Here is a 23211-nt window from a genome sequence, read left to right on the forward strand (position 1 = left end):
AGAGCCTGAGACATATGTTTATATACAGATCATTTATTTTGGAAAATAATTCCAGGGAACAGGAGTGGGGGCTGAGGATAAGTAAATTGGGGAAGGAAGAAAAGCCAATCAAAGGAGGGGTACTAAATTAGAGACTGCTGTGGGCCAGTGAGGCTTGATCCCGCTGGGGACCCTCCAGGGAACTATGGTAGAATGTGCTTTAGGATCGTGTAATGAAGTTTTATCCCCCAGCCCTCGTCCCTCGTGAGTCAAGGGCTGCTCCAGAGACTGTCCTTGCACTCTGAGGTCTGTGCAGGTGCCAGAGGGCAGAAGGGCCTCCCACAGGTGTCCCGTGGAACAGAAGCAGAGAAGTCTTAGGGACTGTGACACAGTGAAGGTGCTGCTGCCCAGGGCACATGCTGCAGCAACAGCCGGAAAGAAAAAGGACAGGGCAGAAAAGAGGTTTCAACCAGGAAAGTTACTTAACTTTTCGATGGTCCGGTTTCCTCATCTGTAAAATGAGGATAATAAGACCTGCCTCCAAAGGCTTTATAAGGATTAAATAAGTGGATACATCTAAAGAGTTCCAAACAATAGCACATGGTGAAAACGCAACAGCAGTAGCTGCTGTCACTATCATCATCCTCATTGTTATTACTTGTGCTCATTCAACCACATGGATTTCTCACATAATTACGCTGCCTAAAACACTGGGAATCTAAGATGGAGCACAGCCAGAAAGCATCATCAGGGAACTCACTCATGAAGGGAAGCCCTTCCCTCCTTAAAACCTATTCACAAAAGTCAGAACTTTGTTATTTTTCATATTTTAAAATTTTATTTACTTTTCTTTAGTATTAAATTGGTACATGTACATTAGAGAGAAAATCAAAAATACAGAAAGCACAAGAAAGAAAGTAGACATTTCCTATAGCTTTATCACCCGGAGTTAGGGCTTGGCTATGGTAAAGACCAGAAGACGAGGTTCTCTCTCAACCTTCACTAGATTAATCAGCAAACAGTGGCAGTAAGCAGTCTAGAATACTATTTTTATGTTAACGCCAGCAAGGATAGATTATGGAGTAGAATGCAAAATTACCTCTGCGGTAATAAAAAAAGACCTCAAAGACATTTCATGCCTGGGTGCACACCCCCAAACCCTGGGCTGGGGGATGCCCCGGGGCTCTTGCGCATTGGGGTTCTTTAGGGAAAGGCTTGAGGTGGCTCTCTAGGGTAGTGAATGCAACTTTTGAAAGACGTTTTCTTCACAATGCATAGAACATCCTGAACAGAACTGCAAAGCCTGAGGGGACTTCAGGGGACAATCTGATTCAAGCTCTATTTTATAGGTGAGGAGGTGGAGGCAGAGGGAATGACTTACCCAAAGTCACCCAGAGGGGCAGTGGCAGAGCCTTGCTCCCCCAGCTCCTGTTCCTTGCATGTCCTGCTGCACCACATTGCCTCTGACATTTCCTCGTCATTGCTGGTTCCTACCCACACACGGCCCTCCCTCCCTACATCCCCAGGCTCCCTAAGTAATGGATGCTTAAAGCAAAGCTACTCCCAGGTGGAAGATTATCGGCACTGCACCCGCTATGATTTTTCCCACCCGTGAGCCACGCTATGCATTTCCATCATACTGGGAGATCTGTTATTATGTGAATTCATAATTGTGCCTCAAGCAGAGCAAAACTACACTTCTTAAAACAACATCCCACTCTCCCACTGGGCCAGGAGGCCTGGGGCAGGGCTGGGCGGGTTGGGGAGCTCTCAGGAAGGTTGGTGGGGAGGTGCTGTCTGCACCAGGAGGGTGGAGACTCGTTCTCTAGGCTCCCACTGCATCCGCCCGATGACGCCCCAGCAGGCACAAGCCCTGCTTCCCCCGGGTGTGCATGCTGCATGGGAGAGAGCGGCTCCCTTTCCCCGGGAGGCCCAGAGTCCTAACCCAAGGCTGACCTCCACGGGCTTGCTCAGGCCTCCTTCTAAAGAACTCCTGTTCTCCCACCGTTCTCACTCGGCTTTTCAGTCTCTCAACATCTACAGATGGAAACGCGACAAACTCTCATTCTTCCCTGGGCCCCCTCCTCACACTTGTATTTGCTTATTTAATGTCTCTCTTGCCCAAGTCTGGATGCTCCCTCAGCCCATCTCACCTCTGTCTCTCATGAGCTTAGTACAAGGCACCTGGCACTCAATAAAACTTAGTGAAATTGAATGAAAATACAAAAGTTCGTCTAATTGCCCATGCGGTGGAATTTGAGGTTAAGACAAAGGGCCCACAATCCCTAAAAATCTCCTCCAATGCTAATGAGCTGCATGACTAAGTCACATTAACTCCCTGAGACTCGGGCTCCCCATCCGTAAAATGGGACAGTTGAACTATGGTCTGGGAAGTCCCTTCTGGTTCTCACGTTTACTGTTTCTTGAACTCTGTCTGCTCTAGGAGGGCCCAGATTCCTCCACCACCATCATTCTTGGGGGAACCTGATGTCTACTCATGAAGGGAATCCCCCCGCCCTCTCCACCTTAAAACACATGAGCAGTGATACATTGGTTCTTTTACTTAACAGATATTATGGACTTCAACCCTGTGGCAGGCCCTGGGTTGCGAGTTGTGAATACAACAATTAATAAGATAGTGACCCAGCCCTCAAGGAGCTCCCAGTCTGTGGGAGGAGACAAAGCACAACGGCAGCATTGGTTACTCTCTCACCTGCCACACACTGTTCTAAGTGCTTTAGATACATTCACTCTTTTCCTTACAATAACCTACGAGGTAACAACTATGATTATCCTTATTTTACAGACAAAGAAACTGAGGCACTGAGAGATCAAATATGTTGCCCATTATTGGCGGAGCTGGGTTTTGAACCCAGACAATCTGATTCCAGCACCCAAGCTCTTCCCCCTGTACATATACACACAGATCTATTACCAGAGCACAGATATGGGCTCTGACAGAGGGATGAACAGACATCTGTGACCAGGAGGACAGACTATAAACTAGTTATTGAGATAATCTACCTCAGAGATCGCCATAGGGATGAAAAGTATCCATATGTAAATACAAAGTGCTCAGAAGAATGTCTAGCACAAAACATTTAATAGATGTTAGCTGCCTTCACTATTGTTATTTGCCTTCTCCCACAGACAGGGAGCTCCTTTAGAGCTGGGTCAGCGTCTTATCATTATATCCACAGCCTGCAATCCAGGGCCCAGCCCAAAGCTGAAACCAGTAATTGTCTATTAAGTGAAAGAACTTCACCAGCAGGTGCTCAGGTCTGCTTGAGGACCTGTGACATGCCAGCCCTGTGCTGGGTTTTCCATGTGTTATCTCACCATCCCCGAAGGCCATATGGTTGTACCTATTTTCCAGACAAGGTATACAATGTCTACTGGCTTAACTTGCCCCAAGTCCTTCTCCCTAACTTGCATGTTTCTGAAAATGTCTTTCGCTTTTATTTGACCAAAAGGGAGAGACAGGAGCAAAGACGAGCCTCCCAGAGTTGGCTGATGGCTGGCCTGGGTGCCACGGCAGGGCCGTAGCTGGGACAGGGAAGGTACTGCTAAATCTCTCTGACTTGGAGTTTACCATACTTGTTCCTTCAATCTCATGCTCCTGAGAAGCACTGGGGAACTATTTTTTTTTAACTATTTTTATAAATTAATGAAGATATACTTCAATAAAAATTCTAAAAAATTAATCAGGGAATATCTGTTCATGGTAGGAAATTAGAAAACAACAGATAAGCAAAAGGAAAAAAATTACAACCCACTCTCATCCCACCACCAGAAGTCACCACTGCCAACACTGTGACCTCACATGTCCCGCCAGACGTTCCCTATGCAGATGGAATAGGACGAAGGCCACAAATGCTGGAGCACAGCCAATGCTCTGCCCCTGCTCCCACCCTCGCCCACCTCCACCCCAGGCTACCAGAGAGAATGCTGGCTTGGCATATGGCAGCGTCTCCCTCATCCCCTTCTGAGGAGGACCCCCCATCGCCCCACAGATGCTCTGGCTCTGGTGATGGAGAACAGGAAGTGCGGGAGGGAGTGTGGCGGCAGGACGTCTTACTGGGATTTTGGAGAGAGGTGCAGAAGTGGCTACGGCATGTGAATGGGGGAGGAATTAAGGGAATTTTAAAACTATTACTGGACATGATATAATAGCCTTCATGTATATGAAAATATGAGTAAAAGAGTAGAGCATTTTAAACTTACTTTGTTGACATAGATCCTCTCAGACTGAGCCACGTGGGTCATGGTTTTATAAACAGAACACACACACACATTTATGTATGCATATAGTATAAGCACACATATGTAAGGTTTTTATAAAATGAGATTATATTACATATAATATTTTAAAACATTTTTTATAGCAATGTTGTAAATAAATGTCTCTGCCAATAAATATATGTATCACAGAGAATAACTTTAAATGACTTCATAGCATTCTGCTATACGGAGTTTTCAAACTATAGTTAACAGTCCACTATTTTAGGCAAACCACCAATATCTTACTATAGAAACAAATAAGTATTCTTATGATTAAAACTCTGTATATAACCATGGGTTCATTCCTAGGTTAAATTCCCAGAAGTGGAATTACTGGGTTAGAGGACATGTATATGTTTAAGATTCTGGACACTTATGGTATATCATAACTCAGCAGCAAAAGCCACAGGTATTTAGAAGAAATTAAGGCCATTCCTTCTCCACATCTGCACACCTAGGCCCTGGAGTGTGCGGTGCCCCGGGGAGCAGGCCCAGCAGTCCTGCACACCAGGACTCCCCACACTGGGGTGCAGTGTCCACGTGACTTCACCTTCGCTTTGAAACACCACCGGAACAAACTGGAAGGAAGTGACAGCCCTTCTGGGAACCCCAAATATCTTCTTTTCTGGAAAATATTCCAACACAGCTCAGTCTTATTGCCTAGTCCTGGAGTACATTCCGTAGTCCTAAGACTTCATCAAAATTAAAAACTAGCTTTTTATCAGACAAATAATGAAAAGAGAAGCTACAGATCAGGAGAAACTACTAGGATTTGTATCCAGAATTCCTACAAATGAATCACAGAAAGACAAACAATCAAATTTAAAAATTGAGGAAAATGCTTGAATAGATACCACAGAATAAGAAGATACCTAAGTGCCCAATAAACACGGGAAAAAGTGTTCAACTTCATCAGGGATTAGGGAAATGGCAACACTTCACATCCACGGAATGGCTAAAATTAACAAGATTAATGACAACAAGTGTTGGCAAGGTTGAGTAGAACTGGAACTGTCACACTGCTGGTGGGAGAGAAAAAGAGCACACATACTTTGTAAACTCGTTTGCAGTTTCTTAAAAAGTTAAACGATACCCACCCTATGATTCAGAAATTCTGCCCCTACGTATTCATCCAAGATAAATAAAAACATATTGTCTTAGTTTGTTCAGGCTTCCAGGAGAAAATACCACAGACTGGGAAGCTTATAAACAACAGGAATTTATTTCTCACAGTTCTGGAGGCTGGAAGTCCAAGATCAGGTGCCAGTCCCGCTGGGTGAGGGCCCTCTTCTGGGTTGCAGACCTCTCACTACGTTCTCACTTGGAGGAAGGGCCGAGGGAGCTCTGTGGAGTCTCTTTTATCAGGGCACTAATCCCATCCATGGGCTCCATCCTCACGACCTAATCAGCTCCCAAGGCCCCACCTCCTGATAGCACCACATTGGGGGTTAGGACTTAACACACGAATTTGGGGGGGCCATAAACATTCAGATCATAGCACATATGTTCACAAAATATTTAAGTGGAAATGTCTATAATAGTTTTTTCCTAATAGCTGCAAACTGGAAACAACCCAAATGTGCAGCAATAGGATGATGGATGACAAATAGTGGTCTGTTTATACAACGGAATACTACTCAGTAATAAAAAATATAAACTACTGATACATGCAACAACATAGATAAATTCTGAGTAAAAGACGTCAGACACAACAGAGTACATACTGAATAATTCTGGTTGAATAAAGTCAAGAGTACGTAAAACTATCATGACAGATATCAGAAGAGTGGCTGCCAGTTGGGGAGGATGCTGAGGACTGACTGAAAGGAGGAATGAGGGAACTTTCTGGAAGTGATGCAAATATTCTATATTTTGGTTGGATTGGTGGTTACAAGAGTACACACGGTTGTCAAAGCTCATCCAGTTGTACACTAAAGACCTACACATTTTATCATGCACAAATTTTGCCTTAATAAAACAAACAAAGTGGGCTCGTCAACATAGCTAGTTTGATGGGGATGGTCAGAGAAGGCCTCTCTGAAGAGATGACATTTTTGGAGCCTGAAGGAGGAGGGATTGGCCATGTGAAGGCAACAGGAAGCTTATGAAAAAGTCCTGAGATGGGGAAGAGCTTATTTTACTTGAGAAAGAGAAAGGTGGACTGTTATGGGCTCAATAGTGTCCCCACATCAAATACGTATACCACAGTTCTAAGTCCCAGGGCCTTAGAATGCAACTGTATTTGGAGAAGGGGTCTTCACCAAAGTAATTAAGTTAAAATGAAGTCATCAGAGTGGGCCCTAATTCAACTTGACTGGCGTTCTTACAAGAAGAGGAAACTTGGACACAGGCACGGGAAGAAGGAAGACGATGTGAAGACGGGGAGAAGCCGACCGTCTAGGAGCCGAGGAGAGAGGCCTGGAAGAGGTCTTCCCCTCCTGCCCCCCGAAGGAACCCACCCTGCCCACACGGGAAGTTTGATCTCAGACTTCTAGTCTTCAGAACTGTGAGAAAATAAGTTTCAGTTGTTTCCAATCATCAGGCCTGCGGTGCTTTGTTTCAGCAGCCCGAGCTGACTAACACACGGGCTGTGTGGCTGAAGATCCGTGTGTCAGGGACTGGAGAGCAGGCAGGGGCCAGGGCACAGAGGGTCTTGAAGGCCATGGTAAGGAGGCTAGACTGTTTCCAAGGGCAATAGAAAGCTCCTGAAGAGCTGGAGGCAGGGAGAAGCGTGACTGGGATTCACGGGAGGCCAGGTAGAAGGCTCTTGCAGGAGTCCAAGCGAGAGAAGACGGTAGGCGTTGGAGTAGAGTGATTATGGGCAAAGAAGATGTGGATGAGTTCACGATCTACTTTAGAAAAGAGCTGACAGGACTCACTGAGAGATGAGATGTGGGGATGAAGGAGAGGAAGGAGTCAAAGCTGAGACCTTTTACCAAGAAGGGGCATCCCGCTACAGGGGTCTCCTTGATCAACATCCCTGAGCTCCCCAAGCATGGGTTCCTCTAGGCCCTTCCACTTGCTGTTCCTTCTGCCCAAAAGCTCTTCCCAGGGGTTGGCCTGGCTGGCTCCCTCATTTCAGGCCTCTGCTCAAAAGCCCCTTCTCCAGAGAGCCCTAACCCGGCCAACCTATGAAGAGCACCTCCTGTTATTCTCCATTGCCTTCCCTGCTTTATGTTCCTCCGCAGCGTTTCTGACCTTGAGCTGTTCATCCAGGTCCTCAGGCATTGATGACCTGCCCCCCTTCTGGAACAGAAGCCCCACGAGGGCAGGGACTTTCTTTGCTACGTTTCCTGCTGCCTCCAGAATGGCAAACAGTAGGACTTTAATAAATACTTGTTGAATGAATGAACGGAAATTCATCTTAAAAGAGAGGCTGGAGAATTTCTGCTCACAAGTCTTCATCAGTAAAAGACATTTCCATGTGTCTAAAATGAATGAGATGATCTATTTAGAATGGAGGTGAAGAGGAGAGATGAAGGGCTCCGAAGGCCGTTTATTCCAGCCTTTCTTGAGTCATGAGCTCCAAAGTAGATAGATGTCTTACAAGCCCACACTGTCCAGGACACACAAGTGCGTGCAACATCACTTTGCCTCACCCAGCACTTCACTTCTGGAACACAAGAATTTGAAGGCTCTCTCTAGAATTCACCCCAAGGCCCAGATTACAACTCAGCGCAGATCACAGCTCCATCCAGCAAGGAGAACAGATTCTGAAAAGAATCTGCACCTTCACAGCAAGGGCCCAAAGACCAAGTGGGGGTTTCAGCAAGATACATTTCTGGGTCATCTGGTCATGACGCATTGATCTGGCTCCACGTCCATTTTTCTCTCCACCAAACAGGGTCCTTTGCACAACGCAAACAAGGCTGCCTCCCCCAATTAATGCCCGCCCTGCCTGTAGCAGCCCCACTGCAGGGGCTGCCTGCCACAGAGGAAGCAGAGACACGTTTACAAAGCTGCTTCTGGGAACCAGACTTCAGGAGTTTTCACGTCCCCTTGTGGGAGAAGATCACCAGGGCGTGGGGGCAATCTTCCTCCTGAGCCAAGATCTCAGAAGAGTCTCTGACAATAAACGGAGACTGGTACCCACCAGAATAGGTAGGTAGGTATAGGTAGACGGCCTCAAAATAATGATGTGATGACTTCTCTTCTGAAACAGGTGTGCAAATGGAATTTTCTTAAATTTCAGCAAAATTTCAAATTTCACTCTGGTTGCCTTCCAAAGGATGACCCAGAATCACTTCAAAGCTACAGGGCTATGAACACAGGCTGCTGCTTCTGTGGTTTAGATGAGTAGAAAAGACATTATAGGGTGTCTCCTGGATTTCTACGCAAAGAGGGACAGCCTTTTTCTTGTTACTCTTCCAAAGAGTGTCCCATGGTTACACAGAGATGATGGGGATGAACAGCCAAGGACAAAAGAAGGTGCTTCGAGGCCCTCAGTAAATGGACCAATCTCAGCAGTACTCGCTGCTCCCAAAGCAAAACCTCTTCGTCCTGGAGCAGGAGTCTTGGGCAGCGGCTCCATCCTCTTGTCTTTCTCCCCCGTAACAGCTGCTTTCCAAAGAACAGTGGAAATTCAACCGCAGAGCCAGTCACCAGATCCCATTTACCGAGTGACAGCCACTGGCCCCCCTGTGTTTGGCAAAGTGTGACCTTACAGGTCACCTTTGGAAGTCTGGCCTGTGTTGGGGCCGGGGGGAAGGTCTTGGGCGCCCTTTACAAAGCCCTTCTCCAGCCCCATCATGCTGAAGAGAAACACCCTTTGAAGAATACAATCTTCTTGTTGGTGTGTAATAAAATTCATAGCAGTGAGGGCTGTCTGAAGTGCTGGAAAGGAAAAGAAACAGAAAAGAGCATCCCACTCTCCCTCACAGTGCCTGTCAGCCCTGATTGCAACAGCTCCCGTGCTTTACCTGCACGAACTCGTTAATTCTCACAACAACCCCACAAGGCGGGGACCCTCGGTAGCCCCATTTTACAGATGGGGAAACTAAGCACAGACAGGTGAAGGAACTAGCTCAGATCCCCTGGCTAGTAAGAAGCTGAGCTGCAATCTGAAGGCAGCCTGGCTCCAGAGGCCATGAGCATGACCATCACACAGCACTTCTTATGAACACCGAGAACAGCTTACGAGCCAGTCGATGAATTAAAAACACCTTTTAAAAAGGAATCAACCTGAACACACACAGTGTAAACACAGAAGAACGGCTTTTTCTCACGGGAAGCTATTCTGCTTCTGGTTGTTGAGGTGCGTCCTCAGCTGCTTTTCCTCATCTTCTCAGCTGAGCCGGCACTGCAGGCAGCGAGGAGACTGCAAGCTGACACGATTCCATGACAAGACAGGCTCTCCCCACCACTGACTCACATCTGCTCTTTCTCCTTTCAGCTCTTGAAAATCCCAGACTCACAAAATCCCTCTTTGCCACTGTCTGCCTCCCACACAACCTCTGACTATAGCCAGGATTTCCCAAGCTCGTGTGAACAGTGGTCATTGGCCCATCACCTCCTTATCCTTCTCTTTATGGAGGGCCAACCAACAATGAAAGGCTGAAAATGGCGGAAGGAGTGACGGGGGTTTTGCTCCTTAAGAAGCCCAACTACGAGTATTCCTCAGGTAGTGGGTCCTGTGACAGACTCAGCATACAGCCACTCCTCGCCTGTGTCTCAGCCAGGGGTCTAGAGGCACTAAGCTGCCCCAGCTCCATTGGTGAGGTCCCACTGGGTAAGTCAATCAATGTAAGCCTCCCTACCCATCCCCATTGCTAAAGTGACTGATATAGGGGTGGGCACTTGACCTATGGCGGCTCAGTTAGGGTAAAATCCACAAAGTTTGTTCCATGGTTGGGAAAAGAGAAATTCTCTGTTGCATTGGTCAACGCAGGATGCAGATGTGAGGGCTGAGGCCACTGCAGCCATTTCCCACCAGAGACCACCAACCTGTGCATGAAGGTGCTGTGTGGAGGAGGACAGCGCTGCATAATGCAGAGAAACGGACTGGAGCCCCAATAAACCCTGCCCGACATACTGCACCCAATACAGTCCCTTAATGATTTCAGACAGTTTAAGTTAGGTTGCGTTTTCTGCTATTTTAGCTAAAGCACCCTATGATGATATGTGACATCCTATGATAACCACCATTTAGTCTAAACTTCAGATATACATTTGTCTACAGTTTTGATAAGCCAGTCAAATCAAACGTTTACATGGCTCAGAGTTATAAATCTGCCCCGTATTTTCAAGTCTCAGCTCAGGAGTCACTTCTTTGGTCAACAAACTTGTTTGTTCATTTGCTCAACAAACAGAGACCCTGCATCTCCGAGTGCTGAGGTTTCCAGGATGAATAAAACATGATTCTTGCCCTTGAGAAGTCGAATGGGGGAAACCACACAGGTAAACCCACAGATGGAAGACAGGGAGTGAGGGCTTTGATGGAGCAAGTCCCAGGTGCCACCGGAACACAAAGGACAGGCATCTAGGGTAGACCCAAGGGATGAGATCGAGGAAAAGATTCTGGGGGAGACATGTTTTTTTTCCCTAAAGATTTTATTTTTTTCCTTTTTCTCCCAAAGCCCCCCGGTACATAGTTGTGTATTTTTAGTTGTGCGTCCTTCTAGTTGTGGCATGTGGGATGCCACCTCAGCTTGGCTTGATGAGCCATGCCATGTCCGCACCCAGGATCCGAACCAGCGAACCCTCGGGCTGCCAAAGTGGAGCGCGAGAACTTAACCACTCTGCCACTGGCCGGCCCATGGGGGAGACATGTTTAAACTGAGTTCTGAAAGCACTGCCTGGATAAGTGGCTCTCAACTAGGAGCAGGTTTTCCCCCACGGGACATTTGGCAATGTCTGGAGACATTTTGGGTTGTCACAACTGGAAGGTGCTACTGGTTGCTAGTGGGTAGAGGCCAGGGATGCTGCTAAACATCCTACAATACACAGGACAGTCCTCCATACAAAGAATTATCCAGCCCCAAACGCCAACAGTGCTGAGGGTGAGAAACCTTGGCCTGCGTGGAGCAGGTGGGAAGGGAGGGATGAGCACGTGCAAAGACACAGAGATCTGAAACCCCATGACAAGTCTGGGAAGGGTGTGTAGGCTGGAGCCATGGGTGGATTAAGGAGTAGTGTGCATCAGCTAGAAGGGCTTTCCCAGGCCAGCCAGAGCAGATGAGTCCTGAGCCAGAAGCTCAGAGTTTGAGTCTTATCCCCAAAGCCAGGGGGAACTACTGAAGGATTTTAAACAAGGGTGTGTGTTTTAGAATGATTCCTCGGGCAGCTGTTTGGCATCTTCAGCAGTGGTGAGTAATGGGGACTAGGTGGGCAGCGGCTAAGAGACAGACAGCAACAGACCTTCAGGAGGACTCCCTGCTCCCATGCCAGTTCGCTGGCACAGCATGTTGCACGTGTCTCTACCTGTCTCCTCCACTAGCCTGGAGAAGCACCTGGGGCAAGCACTAGAGCTAACCCATCTCTCTCTTCTCCAGAAAGCATCACACAGGTGGTACAGTGGACTCCCATGTGGAGCTTGGATGGCATTAGATGCCAGCAGAGAAGGTAAAGGTCACGTAGAGTAAAACCTTTGAAGATCCCTTAAATTGTCCAAGTAGTATAGCATACGTGGCCCATGTATACAACCTTGTGGAATAATGTATAAAAAGAAATATATAATCTGAAATGTACAATATGAGCAAAAGAGATGCAAAAGCTAATTTTTTACAATATTTAAATGATTTTTTCCTTTGTCTTTCAGAGTCTGTATAGCTGACACACATGATGCAATGGTTGCGCTCAGCAAATGTTTGCCAGAGGAAATGAAATGCGAAGCAATTCCCAAGGACTGTTCTCACTTTTCCACTTGCCTCCAGCTCCTACAGGGGTTCAGAGGCTACAGGCAGGCCCAGGAGCGCCAGGGTTGGGAGGAACCAGTGTGGCGAGGACACTGTGCTGTGCTGCTCAGGACTGTGGGACTTATTCTGCCCCCGCTGGGCACACTGTGAGCTGCTAGCCCTGAGCTGTCAACTGGGAATTGCCCTTGCTCTCCTGGGCATTGGCGGGAGTCGGCAATGCCAATTCTCTCGCTGGCAACTGTCCTTGGCTAAAGAGAGCTGCTTCCCCCCAGGACACCCAGTGACTGGTCAATGCTGGAGTACAGAAGCCCAGGTGCTTCACACAATCTGGGGACAACTCCAAGGGGCTGTGTGAGCTACAGGGCTCCCCATGCGGTCAGCTGAGGCGTGGTAGTATCTGCACCATAGCCCAACTTTTAGCTCTGCCCAACCCTTCCTTTCCCCTGCAGACGTCCATCCCAAGAGCATGCTGGGGACCACAGCGTGCAACAAGTGGCTACCTAGTCAAGAAGCTAGGAGGTCTCAATGTCCAGGAGAAGCAGGAGAGCAGGTAGGTGCCACGAACAGGAGCAGGCAGTGTCCAGAGCACAGGGAATCAGAGAGAATGAGCAGGCAGATGGCACTTGAGCCTCACAATGGAAGAGAGTCGTCTGTCTCCTGCCCACTGGGCAACTGACTGCAGGGGAGGGAAGTCCTGGGCCTGCAGGGATGCCTGGCTCCCAGTGAAGTCACTAGGCCATCCTGAAACCTGGCGTGCTCCTCTCAAACCTACCAAGAGTCCACCTCCTGTCCCCCACTTGCCATGTGGCCTCCATCTTTGGGATTCACAAGTATCTTTCTGGGCAGCCACCAGCCTGGTGAGATGTGGATTAACCATAGGCTCCCTTCACCACCCAATCCTCAACCTCTTTGATCAGGGAGCCTGATTTCCCATGATCAGACATTTCCCTAGGATTAAAAGCCCCTATGAAAATACAATGTGCTATAAATTAACTTCGGATAACACATCAAGCCAGGGTTAATAGCTTAAACTATCTGGCAGAGGTAGGAAAAAGAAATGGAGGGCTGAGATGGCGACACCAGGTGAGACAGTTCTAGGTAGGAGGCTAAGGGGGTGATGGTGGTGGGGCGGGATCCACACAAGAGCACCCAGCACCACAGCAGGTTGCCTCTGAGGTGTAGGACAAAATCCCCAAATCCAAACATTTGCTTCCCAATGAAACCAAGAGTTGGCTGGACCTTACCTGGGATCATCATGCAGTGCCAGGGCATTCCCGTGCCTTCCTTGGTCTCCCACAATTATGCTGAAGCCATAAGATGCTCGGGGAGGGGCAGGAAGTGGGGGAGCAGGAGGGACTCTCACTAATAATATAGGATTTGCAAATTTACGTAGAGGGCCAGACTTGCTATCACAGGCAGTCGGGGGCTTTCCAGGCCATATTTCATTCTCCTGCAAATCGAACCCATCGAAACAACCGTTCTGAGTCTTTGGCCTCCTTCCAGTAACCACTGCTCACCTTGAACAAAGGCAGCTGGCTGCACTGCCGCTGAGAGAGGCCAGCAAACAAATACCCCATGACACAACAAGCCAGGCTTCGGCAGGGGCGGGGCTGTGCTGGGAGCGATGCTTCAGCCTCCCCTTTGCTGACTGTCCTCCACTAGTTCCCCGTCTGCTTCTCAGATGCTTCCTGCCTGGGAATCCTCTCATCCTGCTTTTACCTGGTGCCCGGGGTGGGGTGGTGGGCCGGGACTGGCAGCCTCTCTGCAGCGCGCATGCCGCGGTGCCCAGGCTGCCTGGCTAACACACGCTTCCCGGCCCTCCAGGAGGCAGCGACTGCGCCCAAGACCTAGGCTCTGTCAGTCAGATACCCTAGTGTGCACTTTGCACCGAAGAAGTGAGGCAGGCCTGTCCTCCTGCTCCTCAGCAGTTCCAGCTGCTCCCCGACATTCCTGCCGGGACAGAGCGGCAGCCCCTCCTCCAGCCGGCCCTGCAGTTTGGTTCTGTCTTTCCTGGAAAACTCCTCCAGCACCCCGATGATTTGGGGAGCACCTCATTCCTCGTAGTCATTTTTCATCTGTTTAAAATGGCTTGATGTTTTGCTTCTGGCAGCGGAGTCTCGCCTGCTACAGTACCGTTTCAGTGGATCTGCTTATCCTTCTCAGTTGTAAAATGACTTGGTTTCCGCCAATATTTGCTACCATTTCCTGGAAGAAGAGTGCCCCTGGAGCGAGAACTGATGACTGTGCCGGCTACAGCAGGCCTCCCCCTCGCCTCTTCTGAGATGCATCAATGCATCAGTCAGCCTTCAGAACATTTTCAAGCCCAGTGGCCACATTGAGGGTCTACCATGCATGCTGCCCATGCATTCATGGACATGCATGCATGCATGCGGGGTGGAAGCTCAGACAAGGCGCTGGAGAGAAGCCTAGGGAAGCAGCTCACCCAGGCCTCTGCTTTTGAGAGGTCAGCACTCATTTTCAAAGTCATAATTCGAACAATCCCTTTCAGAGTCTCCGTCACAGCCAAGGCACAAGCTGACCCGGTTCCTGGAGCAGACTTGTAAACGCCAAACACGAATCAAGGCTGAGGAGGAACGTCTTTATTTCTGAGGAATGGCTTGATTATTACTTGCCCTTTGAGGGCAAAGTCTGACCCATTATACACACATGGGGTTGATAATTGGGCTAATATAGGAAAAATTCCATAAAGACATGGGTCTTTATTTTGCCTGAGACTTCATATTTGGGGCATTTTCTATTCCCTTCCTCACTGTTTCATTATCTTCTGTATGACTTTCATTCGGAAAATAACATTTTAAAAATACTTTGAGGGGCTGGCCTCGTAGCCGAGTGGTTAAGTTCGTGCGCTCCACTTCAGCGGCCCAGGGTTTCGCCGGTTTGGATCCTGGGCGCGGACATGGCACCGCTTATCAGGCCATGCTGAGGCAGCGTCCCACATGCCACAGCTAGACGGACCCACAACTAAAAATACACAACTATGTGCCGGGGGACTTTGGGGAGAAGAAGAAAAAGAAGAAAAAAAGAAGATTGGCAACAGATGTTAGCTCAGGGCCAATCTTTAAAAAAAAAAACAACTTTGAAATAGACATATTTTTGCTTTTAAATATTAGGCTGACATATCTTTTCTACCCACTTTATGCACTGGGAGGGATTAATCTCAACACTAAAGTGAGTTTAATGACATGGTCTGGTCTTACAGGAGTGATCAATTTTGGACACCTTTCTAAAATCACACCTTCTTCCAAAAGGGCTGCCTCTTCCCAGGAAACTACCACTCACATGAGCCACAGCCACTGCCAGGAGTGTGTGAGTCCGTCAGCTGTCAGAGTGACCAAAAGGTTGAGAATTGTTGCTGCAAACACAGTGATTCCCAAACCCTGTGGAGCTAAGAGCCTCTCTTCTGCGGGCCCTGACACCTCCTCTCCCGAAGCAATCCCGGCTGCCGTCAGTCCTGGGCTAAGACTGGGCTGTGGAACGTGTGCTCCTTTGCTTATGTACTCATTCATTTATTTTTACATGCAGGCTTTTCTGTTGAGACTCTGAAACAGTCAACTTGTGAAAAATTCACGATTACATCAATCTCCCAATGCCTCTGTTTCTACCATATCACGGAGCAGTTCCCCCGGGGGCTTCCGTAGTCTGGCAGAAATGACTGGAAATTTTGGCCTGGCTTCAAGATCCCCAGACCCAGTAGGAAGAATGACATGTTTCCAACGGAGTGACCTATTCACTGCTGGGCTAATGGGTTCTTTTGCCAGGAGTGCCTGGGCATTTTTGGAAAATCAAGAGTTGAGAAAATAAATGCGTTGTTTAAAACTATGACTCTCTTCTTTCTCTACCGTATCTGTTGGTCCATATTTTCCTTGTGTGAGATTTCCACGCAAGAAATCTTGTGAGACCTGACATCTAGCCTCTCTGAGAGACCAGAAATACAGGACACGTATTACGTTATGTGAAGACAGATGTATAGTGGTGGGTGCACTGGAGTCAGGGAGTCAAATTACGTAACTGCTCTGTGCCTTGGTTTCCTCATCTATACAATGAGCATAATGAGAGGACCTACCAACTGGTGACTATGCAAATTCAATTCGACAACACACATAACAAAACCAGAACAGGACCTCGTCTATAGTGTGCAGTCAGTAAATGACAGCTACTTGTCACGTGACTAGAATAAAAGGCACAGGAAGAGACACAGGAAGCAATTTTATTCTTACAGTCAACAGTCTAAAGTCTTAAAATTGTTCCCAAGATGATCATCTTCTCTTAAGGAAACTCATATTTGCTTATGTTTTTAAGATCGTGTGCACTTCTCAAAGGAAAGTATATTTAAAGAAAATCTATTAGAATGAAGTAGGCTCCCCCTAAAGTAATCTGTAATTAGAATATTTATACACGTCTGTGAGAGGTGAGCAGCCTCCTTTTAAAAACCCTCTCTCTCCTTCTACTGTTCAGGGTGATTTACTAACACAACATTCCAAAAGTGGTGAGTGAGTATGACAAGTCACGGCATGGTTAAAAAAATCTGCAATGTGCCCTTTTCAAGACTAATAGGGAAACCTGTGGCCTATTTCCTCAAACTGTAAAAACGTCTGTGCCTAGAATCTCACAAGAAATCTATTCATACCAATCTTGAAATAAATTAAGAATCTCATCATACCTCAGGTATGCCGGAGCAGAAGAGAAAGTTCCCCAAACTACAAGCATCCGGGAAGAATATTCTCTAGTGGTGGAGAGATTAATCAGAAAACTCAAATGCCTGATTTTTAACCACAGGCCGATTATCAAATTGATGACCAAGTTTGGTATAAGAAATATTTCTATGAGGAAAAAAATTAACATTGAATAATTTCACCTGGAGGAAAAAAAATTTGCCCAAAGCATCTCAAATTTTATAAAACTAAACTATCAAATTGTTTTATATGAAAAAGGAAAAAGAAATAAAAGATAAGGCTATTACCACCAACACAATCAAGTTTAAATGAAAGGAAGGTAATTAGAAATTCAAATTAGGTAGAGTCTCTCTGTTTTTAATTGGACCATTAAAAATCCCACTTTAAGCTTTCATGGCAAACAATGACCAATCCTTAGGGGGAAAAACATCTCCTTGCTTCCAATTAGCATAGTATAGCAAAGAAACTGGCTGTCATTCAAATTACAACCTCAGAAATTATAACAAAAGTTTATCCAGACATGTTCAAATCATAACTCTTGTTACAAAAATGTTTTTATTTGTAATTAGAGAAACATTTTAGGAGAATGGGAAAGAAACTTTTTGTTTTTTGTGAGGAAGATTGGTCCTCAGCTAACATCTGTTGCCCATCTTCCTCTATTTTACATGGGATGCTGCCACAGCGTGGTTTGACGAGTGGTGCCTAGGTCTGCGCCGGGGATCTGAACTTGTGAGCCCTGGGCCGCCAAAGTGGAACACGTGACCTTAACCACTAGGCCACCAGGCTGGCCCCGGAAAGAAACATTCTTCATAAAACCTAAATGTATATTCAAGACCATTTGAAATTCTGGGGCAGGGTAAGCATTATGGACACCTCAGCATAGTATCCTTCATGGGTGCAGCTACATGTGACAGGATGTAAACAACTTTGCAGGAGGCACCAAATCGTAACTCATCATTTGGGGACGTCTGGTGGGTTTAGAAGAGTCCTGTGGTTTAGAGGCATCACTGCACGTTAAGCGTGTGCTTCATCATGTGAAATCACCGAATCGCTCTGTGGGACATCTCATTGTTTCCATGGCATATTGAGGAGTTATGAAACCAGGAACAAATCCAACTTCTCAACATTGCTATGGATTGAAAAGAAGCCTGCGTTCTAAGGCATTCTAACCCACAGCCATGGTTCCTACTGAGCTTCTAAGGACAGACGGAAAAAAATTAAGGATATTTAGAATCGCTGTTGAGTTTCAGGTCAATAATGTACTATTCATAAAATGGTTCCATTTAGAAATCAAGATCCTTTTAGCAGTAATTTGTCCCTCTGACAATTCCAAGTAGTCTTACTCTGCAAAACAGGTAATCAGGAATAATAAAATAGAAAACACTTTAGCACATTCTTAAATTCCACAAATATATAGTAAACTGAAACACTGTGGGATGCTCTATCCCTTTGTTTTCGGGGGAAAGCAAAGCTGGCATTCACCTTGGCCACCAGGGACTTACGTCGTATCCGCTGTTCCGGATCCCACGCCGGGGTCGCTCCCGAGTCACCAGAAGGTCCATCTCCGTTTCCCCCGGACTCGGGCTATTCAGAGACTGCCGGCTTCGGGAGACAGAGTTCTTCATCTGTTGCCTGAAGAAAATTCAACAACTGTTACGATGCAGCAATGCCCTGACAGATGGAATTCTCCACTGATCCAAACTGCAAGCAGCCAATGAGGGATTTGGGTTTGCCGTGCAAATCTCAGAATTGATGGCATTGTTCCCCGCCATCAGGGACCACGGAAATAGTGGAATAAAGATTTTTTTCTTTCCAGATGCTGTAACCATTTGGCTGAATTGTAAATGCTCTTTTCATATGGAAAGTAGGTAACCATAATCAATTGCAACCCTGAACCTCATCTAAAGTTCTGCTGACGGCAAGGCCAGGGGTTCTCCTTTGACCCCCTAAGACAGCTAACACTGGAGGAACAAACTTGCTCTTGTCGACTATTGACTCGGCAGCCTCCGGTACCTTGTAATCTTCCTGATTCCCACAGAGGGTTCCATGATGTGTTAATAAGCCCTGTGGCCAATGAGCAGCTTAATACTGTGGCTGCTCACAGACTTTCTCTTCTACCTTCACCACAGTGGATTCACTTCGGGGCTAAGAAGCCACAAAGCAAGAGGCAATTTGGGGCTCATCTGTTATTCTGTCCACTCGTCCGTTCATCCGTCCTTTGATCCATCCAATATCGACTGAGTGCCTACTATGCACCAAGCACTGTGGAGGATGACAAGGACCCACAGTGAGCAGGAGAGACATGGCCCTGCTCTCCTGGAGCTCACATCCTAGTGAGGGAGACAGACAAGTATGTGATAATTTCAGAGAGTGATAAGTGATATGAAGGAAAAGAGATATGACAGAGGTGACGAGGATGGGGGATGACTTTAGATCGATGGTCAGGGAAGGCCACTTTAGAGAGGTGACACTGTAGCTGAGACCTAAACAGAGCCAGCCACATGCTGGTCTGGACACAGAGCATGTCAGGCCCAGAGAGGAGCACATTCAAAGACTCCACTCAGGTCCCTCAGGAAATGCATACTTTTGTCACCACTGTCTTGTTTCCACTTGCCACTAGAGGAATCTTTTTGAGGAGGGAGAAAGAAACAGCAACACAGTGGGGGTTGTGGCTGTGGTTTTCTCCATCACCAGAGAGGACTCTTTTGAGTGGGGAGTGAGGCCAAGCAGGGCTGGTGACCCACAGGATCCTGCAGAATGATAAAGATGGGATAAAATCACTGGCTACCTCTCTCTTGTCCAGCAAGTTTCTCTCTGTAAATAACCTGCATTTCAGAGCAGCTATCTTCAGAGAACTCCCCAAACATCACCTATTTTATGTCTTGGTTCTAAGAGTCAACCCATTCATGGGTTAAAGGCAAAGAAGAGGTTATATTACTTATTCCTAGTGACTCTGTGGGAATCCAGAAACCTGGCAGGTACACATACTTTTCACGGTCACACACCCAGTTAGTCACAGCATTACAGTCACACACTGTTAGCCTAGAACAGACACTGGATTTCCTAAGGCAAAACACTACCCTTGAAATCAGCCTCAGGATAAAACAGACACTGAGACCTACTCCGTCACCATGAAGAGCTCACTCCTGTTTGTTTCTGTGCTCTCTGCTTGCCTGGTATCCATGATAACCCTCCTTTGGTAAGAGCACCATGATGTTCTTTGGGGGCTACCCTTCCTCCAGGGCTTGGCACGTGACTCAGGCTGGACAGTCACAGCCTCAAGGATTGGTCAATGCACCAGAGCCGCAATGATTGGTCAGAAGGTAGGCGCCTGAGTTGGTCCAATGAGACTGAATCTCAGGGCTTTTGCCAGAGCAACCAGGAAAGAGGCCTTCTCTTGGCATTGAGGCTTCTAAGAAGATAGGATATAAGCCTGGAGTTGCTGGCAGCCAGTTTGCCACTATGAGGCAAGAGCCCAAAGAGAGCGAGATAAATATGGAAGATACTATACAAACCCTTGGATCTAGTCATGCCTGAAGCCTCGACCTTTCGGTAATGTTCAATGATAAATTCCCTTTTTCTCTAACCAGTGTGTGCTGGATTTCCATCATTTGCAACCAAAAAGATTCTGACTCATATAGGAGCTTAAACCTAACAGTATAAGCTTCCTTTAGGAATGGAGCGCAACCTTGTGAGAGAGTCTGTTCTGAGTGATTCACACTTCAAGCCAGACCCCAAAGAATTCTCACCCTTGACCTAATTACAAATCATTTTTTGAAAAAGCAGACTGCACAGCTGTCCTGAGGTTGCCAATTAGCCCATTTAGAAAAGATTTATTAATAAAGGTGGTGGGGGAGTAAACACTAGGATTAGCAATTGACATCTAAGTGGGTTATTTTGGAAGTATCAGAAATACAACAGTGAGACTGTGAGACTGTGTAAGCCCTGTCAAGAATCATGACTGTGGGTGAGAGCTTAGAGCCTGGAGTGCACGCCTGTCTCCTTGTCCATCAGAGACAACGTTCCAACAGGATGCAAAGCTCAAAGTCTGCTGTTTAACGTGGATCTCAACTGACCAACATGTGCCTGGTGTGCAAGCAACCACTTAGAAATAAATCAAGCTCTCAGGTAGAGACATTACGTATTTTAATCAGAGTTCCATTAGGTATATTCATTTCTTGTTGGCTTTTTGCTATATTCTTTAAAACTTAATAAATTTTAAAACTTTCAAATTTGAAAAGTAAGTTTTTTACCCCTGAAAATATTGCTGGGTAGATAATGACAAATTTTATTTGGGCTTTTAGGGGCTTTTTACTCCCACTATAGGTTAAGAAAGCAATTCCCAAACTGTGTTCTGTGGAACCCTAGGGTTCCATAAAGATGGAATGGAGCCACTGAGAAGGAGGAAGAGGCCTCGTTTCCAGAAGAGCAACTTTGTCTTTAGGAGTTACGGCCGTAGGCTGGGCTCTCCAGTTTACTTGGGAGAGGGTTCCAGGATGCATAAGTTGGGAAGTGGGAAACTGAGGGAGGGAACGGAAGGAGGCCAATAAAGGGTGTGCTACAGAGCAGAGTAGTGTTTGGGGAAATAGGGCTCAAACTCACTGGAGGAGTACGGCAGACAGGTGTTTTCCCACATAATGGTCTGATTTTATGAAGATACAGCAAGACAAATAATCAGGAGACGCCCGCCAACAAAAAGAAAGCATGTTATACTCACAGATCCTGAGAGGAAGGGGTGCACCATGCCACAGAGCCACGAGGGAAGCACCAGGTTGGTCACCAGGCAGTGGGAGCAAGGGGGAAATGTGGGCAAGAGCCTTTATTGTGGTTTCCGTGGGAAGGAACGGGCAGGGCATGGTCAGCAGGCTTGGGATTGGGTTGTAGGAGAATTTCGCAGACTCTGGGGCACAGGGCAGTCCCTAGTTGTCTGGTACCTGGCCCTCAGGTGGTTAGGGCAGGGGGACGAGGGCCCAGAGTGTGAGAGCCCATGTAAAGGAAGTGGCTGGGGTGTGGCGCTGGCCTGTTTGGGTCCCATATGAAAGGTGCACTTGCAGGGGAGCCCTTTACTGTCTCTAGGAACTGGTGGCCCAGTCCTGGGAGGGACAGCTTCCTCGGGGTCAGCGAGGCCCCAGACATCAAATCATCAAACAGGGAATCTAGAAAATGTGATTATTACACAGCACAGCTTACACCTCGGAGCTCTCTCGTGGGGTGTTTATCCATCAGTTCCCATCTGTCACTGACTGAGGCTGCTCCAGAACGTCAAGCACCTGACACTTCTGCTCAGAGGCCACCAGGAAAAAGCCCTCAAGGCGGAGTCAGAGATGTCTGCAGTAAGCAGGACGCAGCTGCCCTCCACAGGAGCCGTGGGAGCCGAGGGTCCAGGCAGCCTCTGACAGTGTCGGCCTTTATATTATATACTTTGTATTTCTAGGTAAGAGTTGATAACATAAAAACAGGGGTGTTCTTCTGACCCTCAAGAAAAAATCTGTGAAAACTCTTAAAACATATGGGGATAAGTCAACATTTGGAATCTAAACTTTGTCTTTGATTTAATTTAGGTCTCAGGGGAAATTCTGGTTACTGATGCCAGCTCTGGACCAGAGAATGATGCCCTCACGTGTGCCTCGCGGTGCAAGGTCACCGAGAGCAGAAGCTCTGGAGAGTCGAACTGGCGGCAGCACACAGCAGGCTCTCTCTCCCCCGAGCTCACAGGTGGGCGCGGCAGCAGCCTCCGCAGCGCTGATAAGAACAGCACCTCAGTGCTCACTGCCTCCTGCCACGCTCCTTCTCTGTTAATCCTCCTCTCCACCCCACCTCCTGCTGATCTGGCCTCCATTCCTACGCCCACCTCATCCGGTTTGTGGGTATCCGTATTTTTCCCTTAACTGATCAAAAAAAATTTTAATATTATTTTTGGTGCTTTAGAATCATTCAGTCATTTCTTCAACAGATATTTACTGAGAATGGACTACACACTCACAGCATCAGCAGGTTGTCAGAGGGCCTTAAGAATCTGGCCCAAAGATATGCCCAGCTGTGGAGACGCATCTCTACAGGAAAAGCCTGTGCTCATTCTCCTTTCAGAAAGACTTAACTAAAATTTTTATTTATTCCTCCAATAACTTCCAAGCTGCACGTGATCTCTGACCCATTTTCCGAGTGTCAGCAGGGAACCTGGGAAAACAAGTCCCCTCATCAGTCTATCAGTCACCAACCCTGACGTGAAGAGCCAAAAGCTCAGAGGAAAAGCACCAGAATGCCCAGCCTCCCAGAAATCCCAATCTTTTCTTCTCTTTTTTCCACAGTTATCAACTTGGTGACACATACATTGTGACCCGTGTCACAGGGTGACGTTAGATCAACAGCTTGCCACACCCACCAGGCCTCAACAGAAGCATGGC

At 47.1% G+C, this 23211-nt stretch overlaps 1 protein-coding gene across 2 annotated transcripts in view; it reads right to left on the reverse strand.

Moving 5' to 3' along the window:
* The window catches only part of KIAA1549L (KIAA1549 like), a 267475-nt gene that overhangs the window by 22947 nt on the left and 221317 nt on the right, over positions 1-23211 (reverse strand). For both annotated transcript variants that reach the window (XM_044750163.2, XM_044750162.2), the window contains exon 16: positions 18310-18439. In XM_044750163.2, coding sequence (XP_044606098.2) covers positions 18310-18439 — 130 coding nt within the window. The remainder of the gene's footprint in view (positions 1-18309; positions 18440-23211) is intronic.

This window comes from Equus asinus, chromosome 17 (genome assembly GCF_041296235.1).
Source record: "Equus asinus isolate D_3611 breed Donkey chromosome 17, EquAss-T2T_v2, whole genome shotgun sequence".
Classification (NCBI taxonomy): Eukaryota; Metazoa; Chordata; class Mammalia; order Perissodactyla; family Equidae; genus Equus; species Equus asinus.